The following is a 12,192-nucleotide window of genomic DNA, read 5'->3' on the forward strand; positions in this document are numbered from 1 at the left end:
GAGACCACACCTAGAGTACTGCACAGTTTTAGTCTCCTTATTTAAGGAAGGATATACTTGCATTGGAGGCAGTTCAGGGAAGGTTCACTAGGTTGATTTCTGAGATGAAGGGGTTGACTTATGAAGGTTGAGTCTATACTCGTTGGAGTTCAGAAGAATGAGAGGTGATCTTATTGAAACATAAGATACTCGACAAGGTAGATGCAGAGAGGATGTTTCCACTCGTGGGGGAATCTAGAACAAGGGAGCATAGTTTAAGATTAAGGGGTTGCCCACTTAGAACTGAGATGAGGAGGAATTTCTTCTCTGAGGGTCGTAAATCTCAGGAATTCTCTGCCCCAGAGAACTGTGGAGGCTGGGTCATTGAATATATTTAAGGTGGAGATCGACAGATTTTTGAAAGATAAGGGAGGGAAGGGTTATGGGGAGCAGGCAAGGAAATGGAGCAGAGCCCAAGATCAGATCAACCATGATCTTATAGAATGGCAGAGTAGGCTCGAGGGGCCGAATGGCCTACTCCTGCTCCTATTTCTTATGTCCTCCAAGGTGACCAATCAGCAACCAAGTCACATGATCAAGGGAACCCAACCAGAGTATTTTCTGTTGCAAATAAGCACGTCCTTTAAATAAAACTGCAGGTCAGAGTGGAGCTGGAACCAAGTGGGTAAAAAAAGGTCACTCCACAGAGGGATACTGTAATATTGTAATAACGCTATCACATTATATCAGCGATCGTGTATAACAGGCAAATCGCATTGCACGAATGTGCCTGCTATAAGTAGGGGAGGGGGAAAACAGTACTTACATATACAGCTACCCCTCACGAAACATATTCTTCTGCAACATTATCTCAGATACATTATTGTTGGATTACCAAAGTTCATGGCTTTCTTAGTGCTTCAATGTACGAAAATTCATGCAAAACATTTGATGCTCGAGCAGAGAACTTTATAGCCCGCTAAATTGTTGAAGGGTCTGCTATTCAGTGCAGGAATGGATAGGAACATAGGAACAGGAGTAGGCCATCGAGCCCCTTGAATCTTCGATCACCTGAAGAGTGTTTAAAGACCAAAACTTCAAATCTGGCACCAAACTTATGGTCTACAGGGCAGTAGCGATACCTGACCTCCTGTGTGGCTCAGAGACATGGGCCATATACATTAGACACCCCAAAGCGCTGGAAAAATACCACCAGCGCTGCCTCCGCAAGATCCTGCAAATCCACTGGGAAGATAAGACGCACCTACGTCAGTATTCTCGATCAGGTCAACATCCCCAGCATCGAAGCAATGACCACAGTCGACCAGCTCTGTTGGATGGACCACATTGTCCACATGCCCGACACGAGACTCCCAAAGCAAGCGCTCTACTCAGAACTCCTACACGGCAAGCGAGCACCAGGTGGGCAGAGGAAACGTTTCAAAGACATGCTCAAAGCCTCCTTGATTAAGTGCAACATCCCCACCGGCACCTGGGAATCCCTGGCCCAAGACTGCCCTAAGTGGAGGAAGAGCAACCGGGAGGGCGTTGAGCACCTCGAGTCTCATCGCTGAGAGCATGCAGAAGCCAAGCGCAGACAGCGGAAGGAGCATGCTGCAAATCAGACTCTCCACCCACCCTTTCCTTCAACAAATGTCTGCCCCACCTGTGACAGAGACTGTAATCACCTGAGAACTCACCGAGTGGAAGCAAGTCTTCCTTGATTTCAAGGGACTGCCCATGATGATGATGATGAGCCTGTTCCATCATTCAATGAGATCATAGTTGATCTGCGACCTACCTCCATATACCAGCCTTTGGCCCATATCCCTTAATACTTTTATTTAACAAAAAGCCATCAATCTCCGATTTAAAACTAATAGATCTTGCATCAATTGCCGTTTGCGGAAGAGAGCTCCAAACTTCTACCACCCTTTGTGTGTAGAAGTGTTTCCTAATTTCACTCCTGAAAGGTCTGGCTCAAATTTTTAGTCGGATGTTTATTCATTATAATTTGTGAAGATAAGTAGAATAGATTTTACAACACCCCTTAAGTGAGCCACAAAAACCGCACTGCCCAGAGCAATTATTAATTTGTTAACTATATTGAGGGTGGAACAGGTTAGAAAACATACTGTTCCATTGTGCACTCTCAGAATAGCCTTTTGTCATACAGCTCCAAATGTAAATAGTCACTGACCTCTGTACACTTGACAACAATACCATCCATTTCAAATTCATTGTCCTGCAAGATTTTGATGCTAGGAACGTCTGCCATGGACCGTCCATCAACAGGGCTTAGAATACTGGAAATGGAGTTTTAACAAAGTTACTTTAAGCATTCAATAATCATTAAAAAAAAAATCAGGCACTTCAAAATTTATAGCACAAAATGACAAGTTTAAAAGAAAATCAAATTTCTAGGTGGATGCAGAGGATATTTCCACTCATGGGGGAAACTAGAACTAGGGGGCATAGTCTCAGAATAAGGGGCCTCCCATTAAAACTGAGATGAGGAGGAATTTCTTCTCAGAGGGTTATAAAACCTGTGGAATTCTCTGCCCCAGAGAGCTGCGGAGGCTGGGTCATTGAATATATTTAAGGCGGAGATAGACAGATTTTTGAGCAATAAGGGAATAAAGGGTTATGGGGAGCGGGCAGGGAAGTGGAGCTGAGTCAGTGATTAGATCAGCCATGATATTATTAAATGGCGGAGCAGGCTCGAGGGGCCAAATGGCCTACTCCTGCTCCTATTTATGTTTATGTTTCTATGCACTATTCAATAGGACATTATATCACCAAATTGTAGAATATGACTGCAGTGTAAGTATTCATCAAGGGAGGTACTGAATGGAGGTCACTGTGGTGGAGCATAGAAAGACTAAGTTACAACAGCCAATCGTCTTGTATCTTCTCATGGAAGTTACACAGCATCATTTGTAAATTCCTCAGTATGCCATACAAAAGGTGCCAAATGAACAAAACAGCTCTGAAGCTCCATTGAGTCTTCTCCCCTTTTTCAGTTCCCCTGGCAGATACTGAACCATCTAAAACCAAAATCTGACTAGCCCCTTTCTCTGCCAAGAATTGCAGCAAGGAAATACCTTAGGTGGGACCTTGAAGCCTGAAACTGATTTTGGTAATGCCCTTAATTACAAAAGCTATTCCAAGAATATCACAGACTATAAAATGTTTTATGAATTTCTACTGTCATAAGCTGATTTTGATATTTTACAAGACGACTATTTTGCAGATGAATTACACCAAAAATAGTTTACTATTGTTCAAACGATTACTATGACACCAATAATCATACCCTTTATTTACAGGTTCGTTACCATCCACCCACTGAATATTTACAAATTCTCTTCTGTCATCCGAATCCAATTTTCCACAAATGATTTGAAAGTCTCTCTTTTCTCTAAGAGCTCGTCTTAAACCGTCCATGGTTTCTGGGGTAATTTGTACCATAAGTCCATCTGAAATCAGGAATCACTCTCAGTAAAGAAATGAAAAACATTTGAAGAATTTCTGATCTATAGATCAGAAATCAGAAACCAGACCCTCAAGTTTCACAAAGAACTGCAGTACAATTTTTTTAAAGAATTACAGGGCAGTATGGAACTGTTTTGGAGCAATTTGTGGCCCAAGATGCATTAAGCTTGATTGATGCTGGCAGTTATTTGTCTCCATAGAAGAGATCATAACTCAATTTGAAAATGTTATATTTGCCACTACATTGTGACTAACTGCTTGTCTAACAAGTATTAGGGGTGCCGGGGAAGAAAAAAAGAAATTCAAAACACCCGTCTAAGCACAAACTGGAGGATATTGACCTTGGATTGCCCACCAGCAAAGAGATAAAGTTACACAGATAAAAAGTAAATCCTTTATCAGCCTTGGTGGCTTTCTACTTCCCCCTCACCATTTTGTTAAAAAAAAGATGCACATGCTGTAGGTAACAAAGAAAAACTTGCATTTATATAGCGCCTTTCACGACCACCAGACGTCCCAAAGTGCTTTACAGCCAATTCGTTTTTTTTAAAAAGTGCAGTCACTGTTGCAATGTAGGAAATGCGGCAGCCAAGTTGCGTACAGCAAGTTCCCATAAACAGCAATGTGATAATGACACCTGGGATAACTTCCTTGCTCTTCTTCAAAAGAGTGCCATAGGATCTTTTACATCCATTTGAGAGAGCAGTCGGTTTAACATCTGCACCTCAGAGTGCAGTACTGAGGGAGTAGGCAGTGCCAGCCCAAGTCTCTGAAGTGGGACTTGAACCCACAACCTTCTGACTCAGAGACAAGTGTGTTAGCAACTGAGTCACAGCTGACACTGTATATTTTGTACCAGGTGGCAACCCAGGCATCAAGCTTAAAATATAGACTGGCAATCTCTAATAATTATAAAGTGTATGTCACCAGAAATATAAAACACAAATTGTGTTTCTAAGTTTATCACATATTTAACTTAGATTTATAAGTACTTCCAATCAATTTTTAGTAGAGAGTGAATCCTTCTAACTCTTGCTTAAAAAAAAAATGCATAATTCCCCTTATGTCCAAATTTAAAATTCCTGGTAATTGAAGTTTGTTGTGGGTGAGGGGATGGAGAAAGATACAGAACAAGGGATACTTTTAAAATTTAAAGTATCAACTCAACTGCAGACACATGAAAAATCCCACAGTATTGACTACTGCATGTATTGCAACACAAAAAATAGTTTGACTGCCATACAAATTAGTGAGCTAAATTAAGTGTTTCATTACATACTGTAAACAGTGCAGCAGAGTCAACACCATTAATTTTTATTCAACTTATTAGCTTCCAAAACACTTCTGTATCAGTCTAATACCACAGTATAAAATACCATCACTATAAGCAAGGAGAACCAGAGAACGTGAACGCAAATCAGTGAAAAGATAACATTTAGAACAGACACCATGAAGAGTCAGAAATTTACAGAACATGAGGTGGCCATTTAGCCCATCGTGGCTGCTGACTCTTTGCTGCAACAATCCAAAACTAATCACAGAACTCTGTTATCTTTCTATACCACTTTTGTTTCTAAAAAGTTAGAATTCCTTTCAATAATCTATGAGAGAAAGCAGTAGAGGCAAATGTTGAGCTATTCAAAATGCAATTGGATGCAATTAGCAAAGCAAATGGTACGTTAGGCTTTATTACAAAACGACTGGAGTACAAGAGTAAAACGGGGCAAAATTCGGTACCACCCACGGCAGCCTCATGGGATGCTAACGAATTTTCGCTCCGGGCTGAAAATGGGTCGCTGCGCACAGTGATGACATTATCATCACCAGCGCAGCGGCCCAGGACGCGACCAGCAGGAGCAGGGTGCTACCGGTCAGTGCCTCCGCTAACTCCCGCTAGAGCCCCGGGCGAGAAATTGTTTGCGGCTCGTTAGGCACAAATGACTAATTTCTACCCCAAAAAGTCTTACTACAATCATGTAGGGCCTTGGTGAGATGACACCTGGAGTACTGTGTACAGTATTGGTCTTCTTACTTGCCTTAGAGGGAGTGCAACAAAGGTTCACTAGGCTGATTCCTGGGGGATTGTTCTATGAGAGGAGATTGAATAGACTAAGCCTATGCTCCCCAACGTTTAGAAGAATTCCGGGTAATCTCATTGAAACGTATAAAACTCTTAAGGGGCTTGACAAGGTAGATGCTGGGAGGATGTTTCCCATGGCTGAGGAGTCTAGAACTAGGGGTCACAGCCTCAGTATAAGGGGTTGGCCATTTAGGACTGAGATGAGGAGAAATTCTTTCACTCAAGAGGGTTGGGAATCTTTGGCATTCTCTACTTCAGGGGGCTATGGATACTCAGTCGTCGAGTATATTCAAGACAGAGATCGATAGATTTTTGGATACTAAGGGGATCAAGGGATACTGCAGGAAGGTGGAGTTAAGGTACATCAGACATTATTGAATGGCAGAGTCTCGAAGGGCTGACTGGCTTACTCCTGAACCTATTACTTATGTTTTTATAACAAGTTGAAAAAATTAAATGTACTAAGGCCACGAGGTGTAACAACCTGAATGATCTTTTCTCAACTTGACTTTCTTTATGTTCTGAAGTACAGACACCAGCTTTGTACATAACTATTTGTTTTCTTACCTTCCACAATACTGGATTTAGCAATAAACCCCGAAGTAGTTTTCAGAGCTCCATTAAACACCACAAAAGAGGCTCCTGTAACTACAGCACAGAGAAACATAAATCACTAACATTCAACCTTGCCGTGTTCCCCCAATTTCCACTAAAGCAGAAAAGTAATTGCAGATTACCTTTCCTCGACTTCCCAGCAATAGTGTTTGTCTGTGTTTGATAATTTTTATCGTCATTCTGTATGCAAACCAGGTGTGAGTCAGCATCCAAACTAAAACATGTCCCCATGGTAATCACATGTTCATTTGAAGATGTTACTACTTTCATGACCTGAGAAATAAGAACAGGCAATCTTTAAATTACATCAATATCACCAGTTCTGACTCTCAGCTTCACATCCGTTCTGTATTGGATCAAAGACACCCAATTGTACAAGGGCTTGCACAAAAAGAAAGCCAAGAAAATGTAGCATGTACAAGAAACTGACAGAAATAAAGTTGTCAAAATATTACTAGCTAAGTAGCTAAGTCAGTGTGACAAGATTAAGGAATTAGTGGGGTTTTCATGTGCCTTAAAATTTGTACATAGACTAGGTCTCTGCATATTAAACAATACACTTGCATTTATTTATAATAGTAAACATAGGAGGAAGAAAGGAACAAAAACCAAACCTTTGTGGGGAGTCAGGGAGAAGTGACAATGCTTGGTCAAAAAGATGGATTTTGAGGAGGTTTTTAAATAGCTTAGAGGAAGCAGTAAGTAATTGTTTGAGTATAGCTAACAGTTGAAGATTCTACCACCAGATGGAGTGGAGTGGAGTGGAGGAAGAGGGGATGCACACGAGGCCAGAGCTAGAGGACCATACAGGATGCAAAGCTGGAGGAGGTTGCAGAGGGACTTGCAATTGAGTTGGGTGATAGGGAGCCAGTGTCGGTCAGCAAGGTAGCCAGAATGTGACGTTGTGCAGGATAGAATCCAGGTGGCAGAATTTGAGGAGTTCTAATTTATGGAAGGCAAGGTTGGATGCCAAGAAAGAAAGCTTTAAAGAAAGAGTTTTCAGGTGAAAAACTGATTCATTGTTGATATGAGGTAGAGGCAGAGATGGTCAGAGATAGTGGAGTGGTGGTCTAGCAGAATGTGCTTTGTAATGGAGAAAAACAGTTGTGATTTTCCTTACCCTTCAGGATGACTTTGTAGTAGGAGAATTTGGCTGTGGAGAAGGAAGCACAGTAATGTTCCACATTGTGGAGCTAGATCTGGTGGTGGATGACTTTGGAGTAGTCATTTGTCTGGTGCACTCCTGTCTGCAGCTGGTGTCTTGACAAGTGATAAGCCGGAGAAGAGTTTGGAGTTTAGAAAGTGTGTAGAAGCTGCTGGGATGAAGGTGGAAATAGAAACACAGGGTGGAAGTTTATTTTCCAAGGGGCATAAACTGAAGATAGTGGGGTTCGGAATAGGCACGGAGAGATGGCTGCTAATGAGACAATGACGTGGTCAGAGACAGCCCTGGTGATTGAAGGTAGTGAGGTGATGGAGAGATTAAGGTGGTGGTTGTGGGTGGGGAATTTTATGAAGTCACTGTGAAATTAGCAGCAGTTGTGCACAAGAACCTAAATGGATGGATGGATGAGGAAGAAAAGCAGTCAAAAACAAAAAGAGGCTGAGATGAGATCTGGTGAGAAGGGTCACACCACTGCCATGACAGTTTGCTGGGGCTGGGGGAGATAAAATGAGTGGGGTTGCTGCTCGGAGAGCAAATGATAGGTAACACTACAAGTATGGCACAGAATATATAGGGTGGAGCAGAGGGATGGCACAGGTTTATTCTGGAAGTAAAGACTTGATCCTGGGGTGGTAATGGGAGACGATAGTAGGAGACAGAGAGGGGCATGTTACATAAAGACAGGAAGGGGACTGAGTGGATAGCTGCCAAAACAAGCATGAGAATGGATAAAGTAGAAATAATGAAAAGTTCTATGAGCAAGTAGCAGAGGCATAGCTAGGGACGTCCTTGGAGCTGCCGTGTAATGAGTGGAAGTAAACAGTCTGTTGGTCGTGAGTCTAGGCCTATCTTGAGGATAAAGTCAGGTTGATATTTTGATTATAGATCTGTGCCTACTTGGTAACCAGATAAGAGTCTCAGGCCAGCTGGTAGAAGTTTGTGCAGATTAGGTAGCTTAACAGAAAAAAAAAGCTTTAAACAAGTATGATGACATTAAAATGTAGTTATATCGGGCCCAAGTTTCCACAGGATAAAAAACGGGCGCCCCTCCGAGCTGGGCGCCCGTTTTTCGCGCCTAAAACGGCGCCAGAAAAAAACCGCGCTATTCTCGAGCACTTTGCAGTTCCTTGTCTGTTTGGCACGGCGCCCAGGGGGGCGGGGCCTACACTCACGCCGATTTTGTAAGTGGGAGGGGGCGGGTACTATTTAAATTAGTTTTTTCCTGCCGGCAACGCTGCGCGTGCGCGTTGGAGCGTTCGCGCATGCTCAGTGTGAAAAAAACATTGGCACTCGGCCATTTTTGTAGTTCTTTGTAGCTGTTTAATTTTTGAACATTTTTTAATAAAGCCACATTGCCATCAGCACTGAGGCTTCCCTTCTCACTGTCTCTTTCCCCTCCCTCCCCTGCGCGGCAACAAGCCGCTGTCTCCTTCCCCTCCCTCCACGGCAACAAGTCGCTGTCTCCTTCCCCTCCCTCCCCTCCCTCCACGGCAACAAGCCGCTGTCTCCTTCCCCTCCCTCCCCTGCGCGGCAACAAGCCGCTGTCTCCTTCCCCTCCCTCCCCTCCCTCCACGGCAACAAGCCGCTGTCTCCTTCCCCTCCCTCCCCTGCGCGGCAACAAGCCGCTGTCTCCTTTCCTTCCCCTCCCTCCACGGCAACAAGCCGCTGTCTCCTTCCCCTCCCTCCACGGCAACAAGCCGCTGTCTCCTTTCCTTCCCCTCCCTCCCCTCCACGGCAACAAGCCGCTGTCTCCTTCCCCTCCCCTGCGCGGCAACAAGCCGCTGTCTCCTTTCCTTCCCCTCCCTCCCCTCCACGGCAACAAGCCGCTGTCTCCTTCCCCTCCCTCCCCTGCGCGGCAACAAGCCGCTGTCTCCTTCCCCTCCCTCCCCTGCGCGGCAACAAGCCGCTGTCTCCTTCCCCTCCCTCCCCTGCGCGGCAACAAGCCGCTGTCTCCTTCCCCTCCCTCCCCTCCCTCCACGGCAACAAGCCGCTGTCTCCTTCCCCTCCGCGGCAACAAGTCGCTGTCTCCTTCCCCTACCTCCCCTCCCTCCACGGCAACAAGCCGCTGTCTCCTTCCCCTCCCTCCCCTGCGTGGCAACAAGCCGCTGTCTCCTTCCCCTCTCTCCCCTGCGCGGCAACAAGCTGCTGTCTCCTTCCCCTCCCTCCCCTGCGCAGCAACAAGCTGCTGTCTCCTTCCCCTCCCTCCCCTGCGCGGCAACAAACGGCGGTTTCCTTCGAACGATGGCTGAAGTACTTTCACACAGGTAGGAAGATGGTTTATTTAATCTTTTCTTTGCTTATAAATGTTTATCCAGGTTGGATTGATTTGTAGAAGTATAAATAAGGATTGTTGTAGAATTTAATGAGTTCCCTTCCCACCCCCTCCCCCCCCACCTCGTTCTGGACGCCTAATTTGTAACCTGCGCCTGATTTTTTAACGTGTAGAACAGGTTTTTTCAGTTCTACAAAAATCTTCACTTGCTCCATTCTACTTTAGTTTGGAGTACGTTTTCACTGTGGAAACTTTCAAATCAGGCGTCAGTGGCCGGACACGCCCCCTTTTGAAGAAAAAATTCTGTTCTAAAGTAGAACTGTTCTACCTGACTAGAACTGCAGAAAAAAAAATGTGGAGAATTGCGATTTCTAAGATAGTCCGTTCTCCACCAGTTGCTCCTAAAAATCAGGCGCAAATCATGTGGAAACTTGGGCCCATAGAAACAGAAAAATACACTTGAAAAAGATGCATTGCAGTTCATAAGCATCCAAGATAGGTTTCAGGCGTAGATCATTCATCAGAACTCATTACATTTTACAATTTCAAAATTAAAAAAACATTCGGACAACAGAAAACAGAGATTCAATATACAATAGTTATCACTATGAAGTATGCCTTGCATAATTGATCATTGCCAAAATGGTGATCTGATGGAGAATTGTTCTCACAATATCTTTCTCATAAAGGAGAAAGTATTTTGCAATCACCCAAGTAACACTTCTAATGGCAGTAATTAAATAACCTTTAAAATAGAAATACCTATTTTTAAAAGCTTGCACACACACAGTTTTAATAGATGTCCAGGTTTTTTTGAAAGAATGAAAACACACAGGGGTAAGGAAGAGAGATGTACCAAAATTGAATCACAGGCAAATTTTCACATTTGTGTCAGCTCAGTTGGTAGCACCCTCGCCTTTGAATCATGAAGGTTGTGGGTTCAAGTCTCACGCTAGGACTTGAGCACAGAAATCTAGGCTAGCACTCCAGTGCAGTACCGAGGGAGTGCTGCACTGTCAGAGATGCCATCTTTCGGATGAGACATTAAACCGATGCTCCGTCAGGTGTACATAAACGATCCCATGGCACTATTTTGAAGAGCAGGGGAGTTATCCCCGGTGTCCTGGTCAATATTTGTCCCTCAATCATTACTAAAGCAGATTATCTAATCATTATCACATTGCTGTTTGTGGGAGCTTGCTGTGTGCAAATTGGCTGCCATGTTCCCTACATAACAGTGACTACACTTGAAAAAAGACTTCATTGGCTGTAACGCATTTTGGGACATCCAGTGGTCATGAAAGGTGCTATAAAAATGCAAGTCTTTCTTTAACAAACAGCCTGAGACACTCAGAACAAGCTGATGTAACCAGCAACCTTTGAGAACGGAACTCAACAAAATGCTTTAGGCATATATTGAACGGTTTAGTTTCATTTTTACAGTTGCAAGTTGTTCTATTCAATGCTCTGTTGTACTGTCCTTACTCAAGTGAAAGTGCAGAAAACTGGGAAAACTAATCAGATCAGTATCTCACGTTTTCAACATTCATGACCTTGCCAGGAATGCAAGTTTTGATCTTTTGTCCAACTCACAATGTCAGACACACGGTAATGGATACAGAGAAAACATTTAAAAAACGTAACCTTTCCTTTAGCAATCAGACATGGTTCAGTTTGATTCTCATTACTAACCTCATTGTACCTTCTCTTAGGGATTTTAATAGAACTTTTCCCCATCTCCACAAGAAGTACTAATCCCTCAATTGTGGGTAGAGTATATTGGTAATTTCGAAGATCCTGCAAGGAATAGAAAGAAAAACTTGAACATAAGAAATAGGAGGAGTAGGCCATTTGGCCCCTCGAGCCTGCTCTGCCATTTAATAAGATCATGGCTGATCTGATCATGGATTCAGCTCCACTTCTCTGGCTACTCCCCATAACCCTTTATTCCCTTATCACTCAAAAATCATCCAGCCTCCACAACTCTCTGGGGCAGAGAATTCCACAGATTTACAACCCTCAGAGAAAAATACCGTATCATCAGTTTTAAATGGGCAGCCCCTTATTCTGAGACTATGTCCCCTAGTTTTATTTTCCCCTATGAGTGGACAGTTTTTGATCATAAACACTTATCAGTATGAATCAGTGCAAAATTCTCTTGAAACCTAGTTGCTTAATGGGTACAGTAGTGTAGTGGTTATGGTACTGGACTAGTAACCCAAAGGTTGCAAGTTGAAATTCCATAGCAATTTGTGAAATTGAAAGTAATTTGGACAGTACCAGCAAAATAACTGTGAAAACATACTAACGTAGATTGTTCAGTAAATATCTTCCAAGGAAGGGAACCTGCCGTTGCTACCCAGGTCTACACATGACTCTGGTTCCACACTACGTAACTGCCTCAATGACTTAGCAAATCACTCAATTGTTATGAAAAGAATAAATTGGTAGAACGAATCAACAACGATTTGGGATAAGACTGACAGGTCAGCTCAGGTGACCTTGCAAAGTCCTCCAAGTTGGCAGAACTGCCTCACAGACTAATCAAGCAACAGCCCAACAGTCATGCTATCAGAATCATACCAG

The 12,192-nt window shown here is 43.5% G+C and overlaps 1 protein-coding gene across 7 annotated transcripts in view; it reads right to left on the bottom strand.

Moving 5' to 3' along the window:
• The window catches only part of zfyve16 (zinc finger, FYVE domain containing 16), a 126,622-nt gene that overhangs the window by 18,109 nt on the left and 96,321 nt on the right, over positions 1–12,192 (bottom strand). For all 7 annotated transcript variants that reach the window (XM_070885757.1, XM_070885731.1, XM_070885739.1 and 4 more), the window contains 5 exons: positions 11,299–11,403; positions 6,292–6,442; positions 6,122–6,202; positions 3,296–3,458; positions 2,180–2,285 (listed from right to left, as the gene is read on the bottom strand). In XM_070885757.1, the coding sequence (XP_070741858.1) occupies positions 2,180–2,285; positions 3,296–3,458; positions 6,122–6,202; positions 6,292–6,442; positions 11,299–11,403 (606 nt within the window). The remainder of the gene's footprint in view (positions 1–2,179; positions 2,286–3,295; positions 3,459–6,121; positions 6,203–6,291; positions 6,443–11,298; positions 11,404–12,192) is intronic.

Source organism: Pristiophorus japonicus, chromosome 1, assembly GCF_044704955.1.
Source record: "Pristiophorus japonicus isolate sPriJap1 chromosome 1, sPriJap1.hap1, whole genome shotgun sequence".
Taxonomy (NCBI): Eukaryota; Metazoa; Chordata; class Chondrichthyes; family Pristiophoridae; genus Pristiophorus; species Pristiophorus japonicus.